Source organism: Parambassis ranga, chromosome 16 (genome assembly GCF_900634625.1).
Source record: "Parambassis ranga chromosome 16, fParRan2.1, whole genome shotgun sequence".
NCBI lineage: Eukaryota > Metazoa > Chordata > Actinopteri > Ambassidae > Parambassis > Parambassis ranga.
In genome coordinates this window covers 4,258,041-4,274,138 of record NC_041036.1, presented here as the reverse complement: position 1 = coordinate 4,274,138, position 16,098 = coordinate 4,258,041, and the positions used below count along the sequence as shown (strand labels likewise).

General features: G+C 43.7%; 3 protein-coding genes across 7 annotated transcripts in view; 1 reads left to right on the top strand and 2 right to left on the bottom strand.

Annotated features, from left to right (window-relative positions):
- The window catches only part of oxr1a (oxidation resistance 1a), a 50,600-nt gene extending 48,401 nt beyond the window's left edge, over positions 1-2,199 (top strand). For all 3 annotated transcript variants that reach the window (XM_028424560.1, XM_028424559.1, XM_028424561.1), the window contains 3 exons: positions 105-200; positions 716-789; positions 868-2,199. In XM_028424560.1, coding sequence (XP_028280361.1) covers positions 105-200; positions 716-789; positions 868-1,003 — 306 coding nt within the window. In that variant the 3' untranslated portion in view covers positions 1,004-2,199. The remainder of the gene's footprint in view (positions 1-104; positions 201-715; positions 790-867) is intronic.
- Positions 2,200-3,085: 886 nt separating this feature from the next.
- sqlea (squalene epoxidase a) lies at positions 3,086-10,175 on the bottom strand. The gene is made up of 11 exons (XM_028426324.1): positions 9,881-10,175; positions 9,477-9,726; positions 8,782-8,959; positions 6,842-6,938; positions 6,628-6,741; positions 6,238-6,409; positions 5,660-5,755; positions 4,706-4,848; positions 4,416-4,512; positions 4,199-4,286; positions 3,086-4,033 (listed from the first exon to the last, which is right to left on the bottom strand). The coding sequence occupies exons 1-11, from the start codon at positions 10,148-10,150 to the stop codon at positions 3,841-3,843; spliced, it is 1,698 nt and encodes a 565-aa protein (XP_028282125.1). The 5' UTR covers positions 10,151-10,175; the 3' UTR covers positions 3,086-3,840.
- Positions 10,176-10,538: 363 nt separating this feature from the next.
- Positions 10,539-15,704, bottom strand: LOC114449016 (xylose isomerase-like). Of its 3 annotated transcripts, XM_028426327.1 has the most exons (15): positions 15,610-15,704; positions 15,333-15,409; positions 15,182-15,254; positions 14,983-15,098; positions 14,877-14,902; positions 14,663-14,800; positions 14,471-14,580; positions 14,295-14,390; positions 14,131-14,214; positions 13,924-14,050; positions 13,591-13,696; positions 13,296-13,478; positions 11,507-11,581; positions 11,376-11,405; positions 10,539-10,596 (listed from the first exon to the last, which is right to left on the bottom strand). In XM_028426327.1, the coding sequence occupies exons 1-15, from the start codon at positions 15,635-15,637 to the stop codon at positions 10,579-10,581; spliced, it is 1,287 nt and encodes a 428-aa protein (XP_028282128.1). In that variant the 5' UTR covers positions 15,638-15,704; the 3' UTR covers positions 10,539-10,578. The 3 variants fall into 3 exon arrangements, with proteins under 3 accessions (XP_028282128.1, XP_028282126.1, XP_028282127.1); XM_028426325.1 differs by lacking the exon at positions 10,539-10,596 and having other exon boundaries at positions 11,267-11,405; XM_028426326.1 differs by lacking the exon at positions 10,539-10,596 and having other exon boundaries at positions 11,267-11,405; positions 13,302-13,478.
- Between the last annotated feature and the right edge of the window lie 394 nt (positions 15,705-16,098).

Sequence of the window (16,098 nt, the reverse complement as noted above, 5' to 3'; positions counted from 1 at the left end):
ATTCAACAGAAACACTCTTCAGGAGTAGACAGCAGTTAGGTGGGGTGAAGTAATGTTGCTCAACACTTTCTAAAATGTCCTTCTCTTCTGTGTTTTTCATTAAGGTGTTTGGTGCTTTGGCATCAGAGCCCTTTAAGGTCAGTGATGGCTTCTACGGCACAGGGGAGACCTTCCTCTTCACCTTCAATCCAGAGTTTGAGGTACAATCTTGTTTTTTGTGCATCAGTGTAAGTACACTGTTGCACTAAGTATGTGTGGCTTTTATTACACCGGCACCAATCAATATTTTTGAACAATGAATAAAATTGTTATATGTGCTGTGAAACGACTTGTTCATATTGACAAACCCATTGAGATTTGGCACCTGATACTGCTGTTCTCTGCTCTACATTTAGCAGCATTGTTCTGACTTTATAGCTGAGAGCTTCACCGTCACTGAGCTCAGCAGCCTCAGTTCCAGATGCAATGGGCGGCTGTTAACACCTCTTCTGGCACCAAACCACAGACAGTTAGCATCTAGCTATCTGTCTCTAGCTCATCTAGAGGAGCATTTGGCAGCTAAAGAATCTGATATGTCTTTTCTTTGGCTCTAAATGAATTATCAGATGTTTAACAACATTTGAGGCAAACATGCACAGTCCTTATCATCAAGATAAAGACCTGATAGAATATTGGATTATGTCAACATTGAATGTATCTGCTGTGTTATCAACAGGTATACAAATGGACAGGTGACAACATGTTCTTCATCAAAGGTGATATGGACTCCTTAGCTTTTGGTGGAGGAAGGTGAGCCAGAAATCTGCAGACACAAACAACAAGTGCACAGGTGATAATGATACTAAGACTATTTGTTTTGTCTTGTAGCGGTGAGTTCGGCCTGTGGCTGGATGGAGATCTTTACCACGGCAGGAGTCACTCCTGTAAAACATTTGGGAACCCCATGCTCTCAAAAAAGGAGGATTTCTATGTGCAGGACATAGAGATCTGGGCTTTTGAATAATAAACAGTGCACCACAGGGGGGAAAAACAAGTCCTGCAAAGGGCAAACCGAGGAGTCCTCCTCCTTTAGAACAATGGCAACGTCCCAAACCTAACTGCACATCACCAGGGCTCCCCAGAGCCAAAGAAAGAAAGAAAGAAAGAACTGCCCTACTGGTCCAGACTGTGCATCTGGACTTTACGAAAACCTCAAAGAGTCCCCCTGCACCCTCTCAGACCCCCCTCCCCTAGAACTTTGTCTGTCGAGTAGGATGTTACTCACTGTGCTGTCAGCCTTGACGGAGAGAGACCCAGTTAGAAGGACAGATGGGAAACAAAAAGCTGAACACATTCCATTACTCTCGGTGATGGTGGAGTGGCAAAAATACAAGTGGTGATTTGTGGTAAATACATACAGAACACATCCGCAACAGGATACGGCGACTCAGAGAAGAGAGAGAATTTGCTGTGTGTGTAGATGTGTGATGGATGGATGGATGGATGGATGGATGAATGGGTGGGTTGGTGGGTGGCTAGTCTTTTTACAGTACAGTACCGTTTTGGGTTGTCCTCTGAGGCTAAAACTTATAGAGTATTGTGTATTGTAGTCCTCCTGTCGTTCACTGTCATAGCACACCATCTGAAAGCACATAGCTATAATCAGATCACCCATCGTCGTAATGTTCTGTTCAGTGGGTGTACGTGTGAGTCCAGCTAACACCGGCTCCTCTCGCGGGACGCCGGCTGTACTGTTTGTAGACAGTAACGTGTTGCAATAGATTTGTGGAATATGCAAATAACTGTCCTGTGACCTCAAATAACCCGCAGGTTGTGGCACTTTTGTCGCCACCTGTCGCTCTTTCAAGAGAGAAACTTGTAAAGCTTTTACGTCTTGATACACAATTGCTTTTCTGGGTATCATTTGAAAAGCCTGAGACGTGGTTAATTGTTTTACATGCATATATGACAATTATATATTGGTATATATGATTATATATATATGCGTTTATATAATCATATATATTTTTGCTGTTGAGTGTGACAGTGATATATTTGTGCTGATATTTCAGCTGTTACAATATAATGTATATTACCCTGTAAATTAATGTTAAAATAGTAGATTTGTTCCAATATATATATATATATAAATACACAATGCTATATAAATATATATATATATATATATATATATATATATAAAATAAAGTGTTGATTGGTTGGTTGGTTGCTTCTAGCACTTTAATCTGGTGTAAAAGCGTCAAGGCCAGGTTTATTAGATTCTCTTAGCAGTAGCTGTACACTATTTTTTTTTTTGTTATTTTGTTTAGATCGTTAAGATGTTAACTGGATGTTAACTGTAGAAAGCTTGCTGCTACCAATATCAACAGGGGTATGCCCTAATGTTGTGTCTAAAAAGGAGGACTACTCGAAGGGTTAGGAAGGGGGGGTTTGAACATGTGGCTAAACGCGGCGGCAGGCCTCGGTTTTCTCTCCGCATGTGGCCGTCAGGTGAGTCTGAGCAGGTACGGGTAGGTATGCAGGCAGACCAACCGACAGGCAGATGATGATTGGCGGGTAAGAGGGTTTAAAAAAAAAAGCGTGTGTACAGTACAGTACGTGACCCTCCCCCACCCCCAACACTGAGCTTTCTTCCCCCCTTTTCTGGTCTTCCACACCAGTATTTGTGTCCTTGTGGAAAGTCACAAAGAATAATATGGATAATTCTCTTCCAATTATTTCACCAGAATACAATGTATCAGTGATGTATAAATAACAATAAAGCTGAATTAATTGTCTTTACCTGGCTTATACCTGAATTTGTGAGCCTTGCTTATTTTCCTAGTAGTTTGGTTGCAGGTTAATTAGACACAATTGTTTTTAAAGGTAATTTCATGCGACTGCCACAACAGAAAAAAAGACACATATGCAGGCCTGGTGTCCATATACTTTTGTCCATATATTGCACGTTGAATTTTGGCGCTAAGGCGGCCAGGTGACATCATATATCATCTACATCTACAGGTAAAATCCTCCAGTTGTGAATGAGTGCCCTCTACTGGTCACATTTATCAGTGTTGTCGTGGTACACTCACTCACTGTAGGCTTATGTCAGATGTTTAATTAACAGAATTGACTGTCTTACAGCAAAGGGAAGCCATTTTAGAACTTAACTGCTCATTAGCCAACGAAGGCACACACAGGAAGGCACACACAGGTAGACACAGCAGTGCAGGTATGTGTGTTTTGACCACAGGCGTGTCAGCTCAGGAAAAACACCCAAACTTCATCCCATTACTCAGTCCTGATGCTTCCCTGTCAAACCCACACGTCCCCTCTGGGGCAGTCATGCTGTGTCAGGTTTGTACTGACCAGGATTGAACCAGTGTGGGGATCGTTGTGGGGTACAGGGATTACAGTTTGGTGACATCTGGCTGCACTGTCAGCACATAGAAACCACAAAAATGTACACAATAATATAAAGAGCAACAATCCTGAGAATGCAGGAGAGAGATTTAAAGAGGACAAAGTGCCTCATCAGAAAATACAATCATTAACATTATCATTAAATATAACAGTAATTAATCATGCAGCAGGAAGGGGCTTTGTAGATTCGTTTTTAAGAAATCCAGATGCTGCTTTTCACATAGCAAGTCTGGTTGGCAGGACTGAATCCTGAGCTAACATGTGCTGCAGTCCTTTAGAGGACAGAGAGAGCAGGGTGAGCACAAACAGAGCTACACCCATTACACACGTATGTCACAGGAAAAACAAGGCAGAACGGTGATGACTACCTACAGTAAGGCTGGTGCATATTGTAGAAAACAGTCATCCAAGAGTCTTTAGAGTCCAGATGCTCTCTTAATACACCAGGTACTTGAGTTCAGAGTAGATGAGTGGAAACATGACCATGCAGGCTCGGTACAGGATGGCTCCGCTCTTAAACAAAGCTCGAGGTTTGGTGCACCAGGATTCAGACTTGAAGTTGAAGTAGATGGCGTACAGCGCCACGGCGAAGAAGTGTCCAATGAGGGTCATGGGTTTGGGCGAGAGCCTGGTAATAAACAGAAGATTTGTTAGTCTCTCCTGTATTCATGGGTAGTTTGATCATCTGACTCTATACTCGTGTCTGTTCGGCTCTTCGGGAGAACAATTCCATTTCCCGAAATCTAAATATTCCCAGCAATCCAGATCTGTTTTATTATTGAGTAATGCTTACACTGAGAGGAGTCCGATAGGCCCATTAATGCACTCTCCGCCAAGCTTAAAGTACTGGAAGCAGGCCTTTCTTAGCTCATGGAGAGAATCTGGTGAATAATAAATATGGACATGACGAGAATTAAAGATTTACATTTGTGCATAATGAACATGTATCATCTCCTGTCACTGTTTTTTTAATTATGTGTCATGAAATGCAGCGTCAGGCAGAGACTCACTGTCAGTGGCTGCAAACAGCTCATACAGGGCCTGGGCCAACACATTCACCACAAAAGAATGTGATGACTTGCGTTCCCAGTGGAATGTTTTCTTTGCCTATTGAGAAAAAGAAGGTTAAAAAAAAGTGTATAATGGTCTGCAGCAGAGCAAACAAAGAGGACAAGAAAAATGTGAAGCTCTTTTTAGAGTCTCTAAAAATAGCTTCTTCATACACAAGTTTGATCCAGAACAATCGATGCACCTTCCTCTGCTGCTTCCTATACAGATCCTAACAAGAAAGCAAACGCACCTGCAGCATGGCTCTGTCATCATACAGATCTGGAATGTTCTTGAGCAGACTCCTCCAAATGCGGACGTCATTGAGAGCCACACTCATCCCCCCGCCCGTCAGAGGATGCCTCATGTTGTAAGCATCGCCCAGCAGGAGCACACCTGCCAGGGACAGACGGCAGTTTGTCTCCAGTCACCACAATAAAAAGCTAGCAAGACTCCTTTAAAGCCCACTGATCAAAACATTGCATTTCATTTGTGCATTCTTGCCATGTTCACATTTTGTATTTAGCAGGACGGCACAAATAAAATGTAGCATAAAGGCTAAATGTTTCCCATTCAACTCCCTGCAAGAAACATTGATGGAAATATTGGAAGTCTATTTAATTAAGTGCTTTACTCTTAAAGAGTTTGAGTGATCCCTGGCTTTTTTTACACTATAACTTAAACATAAATTATTTCCAGACTGTGTAAAGATGGCCGCCATAACTGCTCCATAAAAGTAAAACCAAAACATTTCACTTGCCTCCCGCTGGCTGGCTCCAACCAGTATATCCCAGAGATAGTTTATGGCTTCTTAGCTAATTTTTATTTCACATTGTCCAATGTTCATTTTTTGATACGTTCATATTTATTAATTAATTATAATTGGCTAAAAAAAGGAGTACTGAGCTGCCGGGTCAATGCAGAAAGGTTTGGGCCGAACAGCAGTGATGGAGCTTCACCTCATGACCTCTTCTGCACTGACTCTGGTTCCAACATGGCGGCACTCATAAGCAGGATATTTTAGCCTCGCTTTGGGTGCAGGTGGGACTGTGTTGTCCATCTTGTATATCAGTCAATGGTTTTACAATACAGTGTCTTAAAGGCAATGCACTATTTTCTAAGACATCCATCATACTTTATACAATCCAGTTCAATAGATTCCCTTCAGCCATTTCTGAGTAGGAATCTGTCAATGACACTTCAGTACCTGGCTTGTTGACAGGGGAGGGAGGGAGGAAGCTGGCAGGCATGGACCTGAGTCGATCGTTCTGTAGCGCCACCATGAAAGGCTCCTTTAAATGCTCTGAGGGAAGGAGGGGGAAAAAAAAGAGAGAGAGCATGGGAGGTCGATCGCTCGGCTGTCTCTGTGGATGAAAACCCAAAGGTGCATGCTGGGCGCATGCACGCTAAGAAGAAAGGCCTTTTCTTTTGGGCTCTGAATGTACATTTATCAATGTATCAGTGTGACTGACTCCTCCATTCCAGCTGGACCTCTGTCAAGGTTATTGAAGCTGGTGCTTTGATATTGTGGCTTTGATATTTCAGCTGAATAGCAGAGCACACCATGAATGTCAAATCCTCCTGCTTCCCCTGGAGGTACAAACACCCACACAGGCAGCAGACTGGATGTATTTCTACCTGTGCTGCTTATGGCATCAATAAAACAAAAAAAATCCCCCTTAGATTCTGATCTTTAGTTATCACACACGTACCACACGTTCTCTCTCGGGTCAAAGGTCATTTTTCATCAGCAATAATAATTAAACAGCAGTGTCTGTTATTTACCTGGCAGCTGTGGGTGTATTTTCTCAGCCATGTACTCGGGCAGGTTGCGAGGCATCTCCCCCCTGATGTCCACCAGCACTCTGGTCTCTGTAGAGGAGATCTGGTAGATGAGCACCGGGGAGGGGTTGGCCAGGACCAGCTCAGCATGGTTGGACTTGAACTGGGGACAGTCCTGAGGAGACGAGGTTAATTTACTCTCACACATTATGTTGTTTTTAATAGAATTCAGGCTGAAGAATGGTTTAAAATATTCATAGTATGATCATAATTATGTGGAATCGAAGTCTTTTTCACAACAAACTTGTATGTGTCGATGTATAATATTTCATTTTAAGGCCATTAACCACTGATGTGCTGATTAACCAGGCTCTGTGGAGTTGCTGTGTGTACCTTCATGAGGCATCCGACAAAGTGAGAGGAGATACGAGCTTTCCCAGACACCAGACTCTTTCTGAATTTGGAGAAGCAGCCGTCAGCCACCACAGTCAGAGCTGCATGGATCTCCTGTAGAACACACGGCTGTTAGATACTTCTGTCCATGAGGTAAGAGTGAGACTCAGGGCTATAAAAGTCATGTCTGTTCAGGTGAGCTCCCTCCTCTCACCTTGATGTCTCCAGTTTCTTTGTCCTTATACTGGAGTCCAGTTACGCTGCCGTCCTCCTCCTGCAGACTGGTCACGGTGCCTTCTATGAATGTGACACTAGGGGGTGCAATTACACAATTAGAAACGTCCTCTGCTGATGTAAAGATCAGACATGTATTCTACACTCGACAAAAATATAAACGCAACACTTTTGTTTTTGCTCCCATGTTTCATGAGATGGACTTGAAGATCTAAACTTCATTCCAGATACACAATATTACCATTCCTCTCAAACATTGTTCACAAATCTGTCTAAATGTGTGATAGTGAGCACTTCTGCTTTGCTGAGATAATCCATCCCACCTCACAGGTGTGCCACATCAAGATGCTGATCTGACATCATGATTAGTGCACAGGTGTACCTCAAACTGCCCACAATAAAAGGCCACCCTGAAATGTGCATTTTGTTTCTGCTTTATTGGCGGTCTGGGGACTCAGAACCAGTCAGTATCTGGTGTGACCACCATTTGCCTCATGCAGTGCAACACATCTTCTTCGCATAGAGTTTATCAGATTGTCTATTGTGGCCTGTGGAATGTTGGTCCACTCCTCTTCAATGGCTGTGCGAAGTTGCTGGATATTAGTGGGAACTGGTGCACGCTGTCGTATACGCCGGTCAAGCACATCCCAAACATGTTCAATGGGTGACATGTCCGGTGAGTATGCTGGCCATGCAAGAACTGGGACATTTTCAGCTTCCAAGAATTGTGTACAGATCCTTGCAACATGGGGCCGTGCATTATCTTGCTGAAACATGAGGTGATGTTCATGGATGTATGGCACAACAATGGGCCTCAGGATCTCATCACGGTATCTCTGTGCATTCAAAATGCCATCAATAAAATGCACCTGTGTTCTTCGTCCATAACAGATGCCTGCCCATACCATGACCCCACCACCACCATGGGCCACTCGATCCACAACATTGACATCAGCAAAGCGCTCACCCACACGACGCCACACACACTGTCTGCCATCTGCCCTGAACAATGTAAACCGAGATTCATCCGTGAAGAGAACACCTCTCCAACGTGCTAGACGCCATCGAATGTGAGCATTTGCCCACTCAAGTCTGTTACGGCGACGATCTGGAGTCAGGTTGAGGACGACGAGCATGCAGTTGAGCTTCCCTGAGACGGTTTCTGACAGTTTGTGCAGAAATTGTTTGGTTATGCAAACCAATTGTTTCAGCAGCTGTCTGAGTGGCTGGTCTCAGACGATCTCGGAGGTGAACCTGCTGGATGTGGAGGTCCTGGGCTGGTGTGGTTACTCGTGGTCTGCGGTTGTGAGGCCGGTTGGATGTACTGCCATATTCTCTGAAACGCCTTTGGAGACGGCTTATGGTGGAGAAATGAACATTCAATGCACGAGCAACAGATCTGGTTGACATTCCTGCTGTCAGCATGCCAATTGCACGCTCCCTCAATGCTTGTGGCATCTGTGGCATTTTGCTGTGAGACAAAACTGCACATTTCAGGGTGGCCTTTTATTGTGGGCAGTTTGAGGTACACCTGTGCACTAATCATGATGTCAGATCAGCATCTTGATGTGGCACACCTGTGAGGTGGGATGGATTATCTCAGCAAAGCAGAAGTGCTCACTATCACACATTTAGACAGATTTGTGAACAATGTTTGAGAGGAATGGTAATATTGTGTATCTGGAATGAAGTTTAGATCTTCAAGTCCATCTCATGAAACATGGGAGCAAAAACAAAAGTGTTGCGTTTATATTTTTGTTGAGTGTATTAACTGCTGAATGTATTTTAAACTGTGCTGATCATGTAATGTGGGACAGAAGGACTCATAAATTATCCTTGTGTTCCTTCTAACTTTCACTGCTGTCTAATTAGCCATTTGGCACATTATGTCTTTTTTTTTCTTCCCATGACTCTGCTCACTTTGGCTCGGCCATGGCAGCTCTCCTCAGGCCCATGATGAATCGACCGTGATGGAAAGCGCGTCCGCACTGGATGGCCTCGTCCTCCTGAGGATAGGGGACCTCCACCTCACAGCCGCTGTCCATGTCATGGATCACATAGCCGTTCACCCGATGGGCGTCCAGACCCTCCACCGAACCTGAGGCCAAACAGAAGGCAGGTTACAGTTTCACTGCACACATTCATTATTCAGTCTATAAGACCTACAGGAATAATGCAGCTGTCAAAGCATAAATCCTCCACAAGTCTTTCAAGAAAAAGACATTTTCTTTCAAATAAAAAAGGGTTTCAAAATAAAATCACCCTATTTTAACTCATTAATGCACATTAAATGATGGAAAAGGCCTTAATCAGGGTTAAAGTTAGCTTTAAATATGATATGATTATATTTAATACACCTTATCTTCTTCCTCAGGACTGCAGGGGCCACGTTTGATTGACAGCATTGGCACCATTAGCAAACAGCCAAACAACTGTCACCAGATTACGAGTCAAGCATCACTACAACCTGATTGGTGCACAGAAATGTACGTGACATCACCTTTCCCATCTGAGCTCAGCCCACTTCAAACCAGTTAGAGCAGCACAAACAAAACAAAAACACAGAAAGCTCCATTATGAAATAATCATTATAAAAATCTGTAAAGGCCACAGACCTTCCAGCCCCAGCTCTCTGAGTGCTTTGTATCCTCCAGGCTGCAGCAGCTCCCCCACTATCCTGTCCGGTTCCTTCAGGTCCCTCTCCACCACTGTCACCCTCCTCCCGTCCCGGGCCAGGACGGCCGCCATCGCTGATCCCAGGACCCCGGCCCCTACTATCAACACATCTGGCTCTGCAGGGGCCCCAGAGGAGCCACTATGTGAGGCAGAGGACTCCGTTTCTACTGTTTTCCTTCTTCTCCACCTCTGGAAACAAGAAAATAGAGTCTTAGCACAATGGAAAGGCACAGTTAGTACTTCTGCTGCAGTCCTTTAATATAAATATTTAACTTTCCAGAAGCAATGCACAAAATTTAACTTAACAGAGTCAATTATCTTCTATCTGCCATCTTTGTCTTACCTGTGTACAGCTGTTTCCTGCTTTCTCACTCCTCTTTGTGGCAGTTTGAGGGACAAAGTGGTTGACGACAGGCAACAGAGACAGGAGCCTCAGAGGCAAGTTCAGCACATGAGACGGTCTGAGCTGAAAGTACCTGATATATGCCAGCAGCAGGCCAGCTGTGAGAAATAAGGCTGCAGCCACCATAAGCTCTCTGTGAGGCAAAGTCAAGACTGTGTCGGATTTTTTGTAAAGGTACGTGAGGCTTGCTATTCCCAGGAAGGTCCACATCTTTTTATATTTATTTAAAAAGTAGGCAAAGTGGTTTAAAAAAAGCGCGTTTTTAAGGCAGAAGAAAAAAAACGTGATATAAAAAAATACAAAATATTTACTTCTATCTTTTTTCCTTCAGGTTTCTCCTAAAACAAATCAGCCAAACACCGGCAGTTATCTCTGTAACTCATGTTCACCGACACCGACGGATGCTGCTGAATATTTTATGATAATCAGAAAGACGGGCGACTTCTGATTGGCAGGTTGTAAGTCCCGCCTCCTCCACTGCCCAGTCCTCCAATCAGGAGTGACGTGCAGCGTGAGCAGAGCTCACGCTATACATTGATTGGACGGCGGACCCGGCACCGGGCCTCATCCCGGCTGCTGATTGGTCAGCCGTCCTGCAGGACGGTAGTATGATGTGATGTCAGTGCAAAAGATGCGTTTTAAGTGCTGTACAGTGTCTAGGAGGTGAAGGAGAACAAAGATTGTTAATGTTTGACGAGAGAATTCACTCTGAGTAAATCTGAGCCGCTGGTCAAATAAAACAGCTTCTATGGAGCAGAGGAATAAAAGTTTACTAGTTATATTTTGACTAATACAGTATATTTGTCTTGTAATCCAACTTTAAATTTAATGTCCAAGTAGAGGACTCACACTCCATAAATTTCTGAAAATGGTGCAGAGTGAGAGCTCCTTCAATGAGTTAGTCAACCATTGCAGTATTTAAGTGATACAATTATAAAGCATCCTATCATATTTGAGAATAATGCATATTTTTATGTTTTATGGATTATACAGTTAAACATTTACACTAAAATTGCAGATTGCCATGTTAACAATAGACTGTCCTCCCTCACACTCAACTGGAGAAAAGACATTTAGGCTAAATATATTTGTCAGATTTCCTAATCTATCAGAATTATTACCAGGGTTTTGATGCTGTGGAGACATTTAAGTAAACATTCTCACAGATTAGCTTATTATAACACAGTAAATGTCATAAGCTCATACTCTCCTCCAGTACTGTGATGTGCTACATACATGCATTCATCATTTAATACTGAATTAACACTTTGTGTATATGGCTAATTTGCTTACATTTAAGAGAAGAATTCAGCTTTCTAACCATGTTTAAGCTGCAGAGCAGAAATCTAATATATAAAACTAAGCAGGAAGAGGAAGATTGTTATATGTAGTGATTAAAGATGGACTCGTATTTTTCTTGCTTCCCTGATGTTACCTTCGGCTCCCCGTTCTCCTTGATGAAAGCCTGAAATAATGAACCACACATCATGATGTGAGGATCAGCCTCCAAACGTATTTTATCTTCATTAAATAGCATATTTATTACACATCCATCTAAAGTCTTACCTCCATCTCCTCTAAGGTGGCTGAACCGTCCTCCACCTTCTGTCCAAGGCCATGACTGAAGCTTGAGTACCGCTCCTATTTAACACTAGATGTGACTTTTCCCTTCTATAACATGCATGAAACTGTAAGTCTGCTTCTTTAATTCCAGCAGCTGCTGCGCACATACAGTCATGTGAAAAAATTAGGACACCCTTTGAAAGCATGTGGTTTTTTGTAACATTTGTAATAAATGGTTATTTAATCTCCGTTTCAACAATACAGAGAGATTAAAGTAATCAAACTAAACAATGAAAACTGAAGAAAAGTCTTTTCAAGATCTTCTGTAAATGTCATTCTACAAAAATGCCTATTCTAACTGAGGAAAAAGATAGGACACCCTTGCCCCTAATAGCGAGTGTTACCTCCTTTGGCTGAAATAACTGCAGTGAGACGGTTCTTGTAGCCATCTACCAGTCTCCGACATCGGTCTGAGGAAATTTTACCCCACTCCTCAATGCAGAACTTTTTCAGCTGTGAGATGTTTGAGGGGTTTCTTGCACGTACAGCCCTTTTCAAGTCACCCCACAGCATCTCAATGGGATTCAAATCTGGACTTTGACTTGGCCATTCCAGGACTCTCCATTTCTTCTTTTTCAGCCAATCTTTGGTTGATTGACTAGTATGTTTTGGGTCATTGTCATGTTGCATGGTCCAGTTCCGCTTCAGCTTTAATTTTCTAACTGATGGTCTCACATGTTCTTCAAGCACCTTCTGATACACAGTAGAATTCATGGTGGATTCTATGATGGTGAGCTGACCAGGTCCTGCTGCAGCAAAGCAGCCCCAAACCATGACACTTCCACCTCCATGCTTCACAGTTGGTATGAGGTTCTTTTCTTGGAATGCTGTATTTGGTTTACGCCAAACATGTCCTCTGCTGTTGTGTCCAAATAATTCCATTTTGCACTCATCTGTCCAAAGCACATTATTCCAGAAGTCCTGGTCTTTGTCAACTTTATCTCTGGCAAATGTCAGTCTGGCCTTGATGTTTCTCTTGGAAAGCAAAGGTTTCCTCCTTGCACACCTCCCATGCAAGTTAAAGTTGTACAGTCTCTTTCTGATTGTAGAGGCATGTACTTCTACATCAACAGTAGCCAGAGCCTGCTGTAGTTCTCGAGATGACACTTTAGGGTTTTTGGAGACCTCTTTTAGCATCTTGCGGTCTGCTCTTGGGGTGAACTTGCTGGGGCGACCAGTCCTGGGCATGTTGGCAGTTGTTTTGAAAGCCCTCCACTTGTAGACTATCTTCCGGACAGTGGAATGGCTGATTTCAAAATCTTTTGAGATCTTTTTAAATCCCTTCCCAGACTCATAGGCTGCTACAATCTTTTTTCTGAAGTCCTCTGACAGCTCTTTTGCTCTCACCATGGTGCTCACTCTCACTTCAACAGTCAGGAGCACACCAAACTAAATGTCTGAGGTTTAAATAGGGCAAGCCTCATTCAACATGCAGAGTAACGATCTACTAATTATGTGCACCTGGTGTGATATACCTGTGTGAGATCTGAGCCAATTTAAGAGGGAATACATGTGAGGGTGTCCTATCTTTTTCCTCAGTTAGAATAGGCATTTTTGTAGAATGACATTTACAGAAGATCTTGAAAAGACTTTTCTTCAGTTTTCATTGTTTAGTTTGATTACTTTAATCTCTCTGTATTGTTGAAACGGAGATTAAATAACCATTTATTAAAAATGTTACAAAAAACCACATGCTTTCAAAGGGTGTCCTAATTTTTTCACATGACTGTACCTTCACCATGCCAGTGATAAGCCCGTCCTCAATGATGTGGACAGCGTTTCTCAACCCTCTGGCGAAGGCGTCCATCGCCCCAATGTGAGCGATGAACAGATCCTCCAGGTCGGTGGACTCTCTGCGCACCTTTGCATCAAAGTTCAGGCCTCCTGGCTGCAGGCCACCTTGTTCAACGATAGTCTGGAGTAGATTAGACACTGAGGGTCCATTAACACTATTTTAATCTGCTTTAGAGTGAATCAAAGGTTATGCCGAGTATTAGGAAAAGTTACTGAAAAATAAATGTGTTTACCTTCATGACCAATGTGGTGTTTCTGATGTCCATGGGGAACTGATCTGTGTCCCATCCCAGGTCTGGAGAGCCAGTGTTTGAGTCTACTGAACCCAGCATACCAAAACTATCCACCAGCAGAGGAGAGGGTGATGGAGGAGATCAAAAAAACATTGACTAATTCTGGCAGTTTTAGCACATTTTTAGCATGTTTATATGATGACATTGCATATTTGTTGGATATGAACATGGCCATTTGCAAGGCCACCTAATGCCTGACCTCCAGGTGGCTGGGCATCCACATACTTTTGTCCATATAGTGTAAAATGTCTGCTATAAGCTGCAGTATCTTACGCAGAGGCCACGACAATGTCATGTTCATAGGAGTGTCCTGCCAGGGTGGTGTGGTTGGGCTCGATGTTCAGTTTAAAGTCCCTCTCCAGGCCGTGATGCTTTAGGAATCCTATAACACTCATGGCGTCTACAAAAAAAAACAGTGCAGCGTTAAAATGAGCAACAACAGAAACAGATCGTGAAGCAGAACTTGGTGTGATGCCTCACCGTAATCATACTGGTGTCTGCAGGGCTCCTTTGGCTTGGGCTCAATCAGAAACTGACACTTCAGCCCAATCTTCTCTTTGTACCCTGAAGACAAACACACACTGAAGCTAAAAGCGTCACATCTTAAGTACTCACCACTGCCTGAACAAAGAGTGTGCGCTCACTGGCGGCCATTTTGAAGAAGCCGGCCATGTGCTTCAGTTCAGCAGCGACATCAGTGTTGAGGATTGAGTGGAAACCTTCTCTTCCTCCCCAAAATACTGAGAAGCAACAATCACAGAGTCAACGCAGCGACTGCGCAGCACGGATCGCAATATTTTACACAGCAGGTCCTTCATACCGAAGTTCTCTGCACCTAGTTTCTTGGCAACATCCAGACCCTTTTTCACCTGAGCACCAGCATAGGCCAGAACATGGCAGTCTGGGTTTGTGGCTGCACCATTCATGTACCTGGTGCATGACATTTACAGGTCAAATGTGCATGGTGCTGAAGATGCTGTGACAAAAAAAAAGCTAAAGAAAAAATACTGACCTTGGATGAGCAAAGAGGTTGCAGGTGACCCACAGCACCTTGACTCCAGTCTGGGTTTGCAGCTGCAGAGCCAGGTCCGTTATTTCATCCAGATTCTTGTTGGACTCCTCCAGGGTGGCGCCCTCGGGGGACATGTCTCTGTGAGGAACATAAGTGTGTTTAATTTAATGATGAATCCAGCAGATGGAAGCAGAAAGCAAAAAGAAAACCTTACCTGTCATGAAATGTGTAAAACTTGACCTGTGAACACAAGCAGAGGTCACCATTAAGCACGCTGTAACTCTGATCTGTGATGTTTAAACTGAGCTGAATCTCCTCACGCCAAGCTTGGTGAAAAACTCAAAAGCAGCCCGGAGTCGCTTCTTGGCTGCTTCCATCGGAGTCCCTTCATTCCAGACTCGCTGGAGGAGAGTTGGAAAGCCGAAAGGATCGGCACCTATACCAAAGAGACACAAATCAGATTGTCTGAAGCAGGCCTGATGACAAATGTTGTGAGTGCTGGCTCAGTGGCTACAGTACCAGTTCCACAGAAGGAGTGCCAGTAGCAGACGGAGAACCTCAGCCAGTCCTCCATCGTCCTCCCCATCAGAACCTGCACAGAGGAACACAATGAGGGAGTGTGTGTGCCTGCGTGCGTGCGTGTGTGTGTGTCTGTGTGTGTCACACCTACCTCTGTTGGATTGTAGTGTTTGAAGCACATGACATCTCCAGGTCCAGCATCTGGCACATACTGGATCTTGGGTATACCTGTGGACACAGTTTACATCTGTGACATGCAAATAATCCCGCAGAGAGCAGCAGGCCAGAAGTAACCGGACAGCACACAGAAGGACGTGTGTTTGTGCAGCAAGTTTGGTTCCCTGCACAAACCGAAGCTACTCTCAGCAGACTCACGCAGCCTGTACAGTGTATACAGCTGTTAAAAGCATTGATATAAGATTATTTACCCGCAAAGAACTCCTCGTGCGCGGCCATGTTTGTGGATCAAACTTTCACAGCTGCTGCAGTTTTAGTCCACGTACTTCCTTCCTTTGCGCTGCTGGTACGGAACAAAGAGCGCAGTTCCGCCTAAGGGCCACAAGGGGTCGCTAAATCCATTTAAAACCAGAAGCTGCTGTACTGTTCAGTGTCAGGGAAACCTTGTGTGATCTTCTGGTTGCCTACCCATCCCATTATAGTGTCAGGTGGTCTAAGGTTAGGATGGAGGATCATTGAGGTTTTTGTGGATTATGCTGCAACGCTTAGTCAGTGAAAGGAAGCTTGGAGTCTAAGTCTGGAAACAAGAACATTTTAGGGGCATTTCCTGCTGGATTGTCAATACAATTTCAGAATATATTCATTGATGAATCATTAACAATGAATTAATATGGCAGACAATCACCAGATGGGGCAGCAGTGGCTCAGTGGTATAGCAGGGTTGTCCAATAACCGGAAGT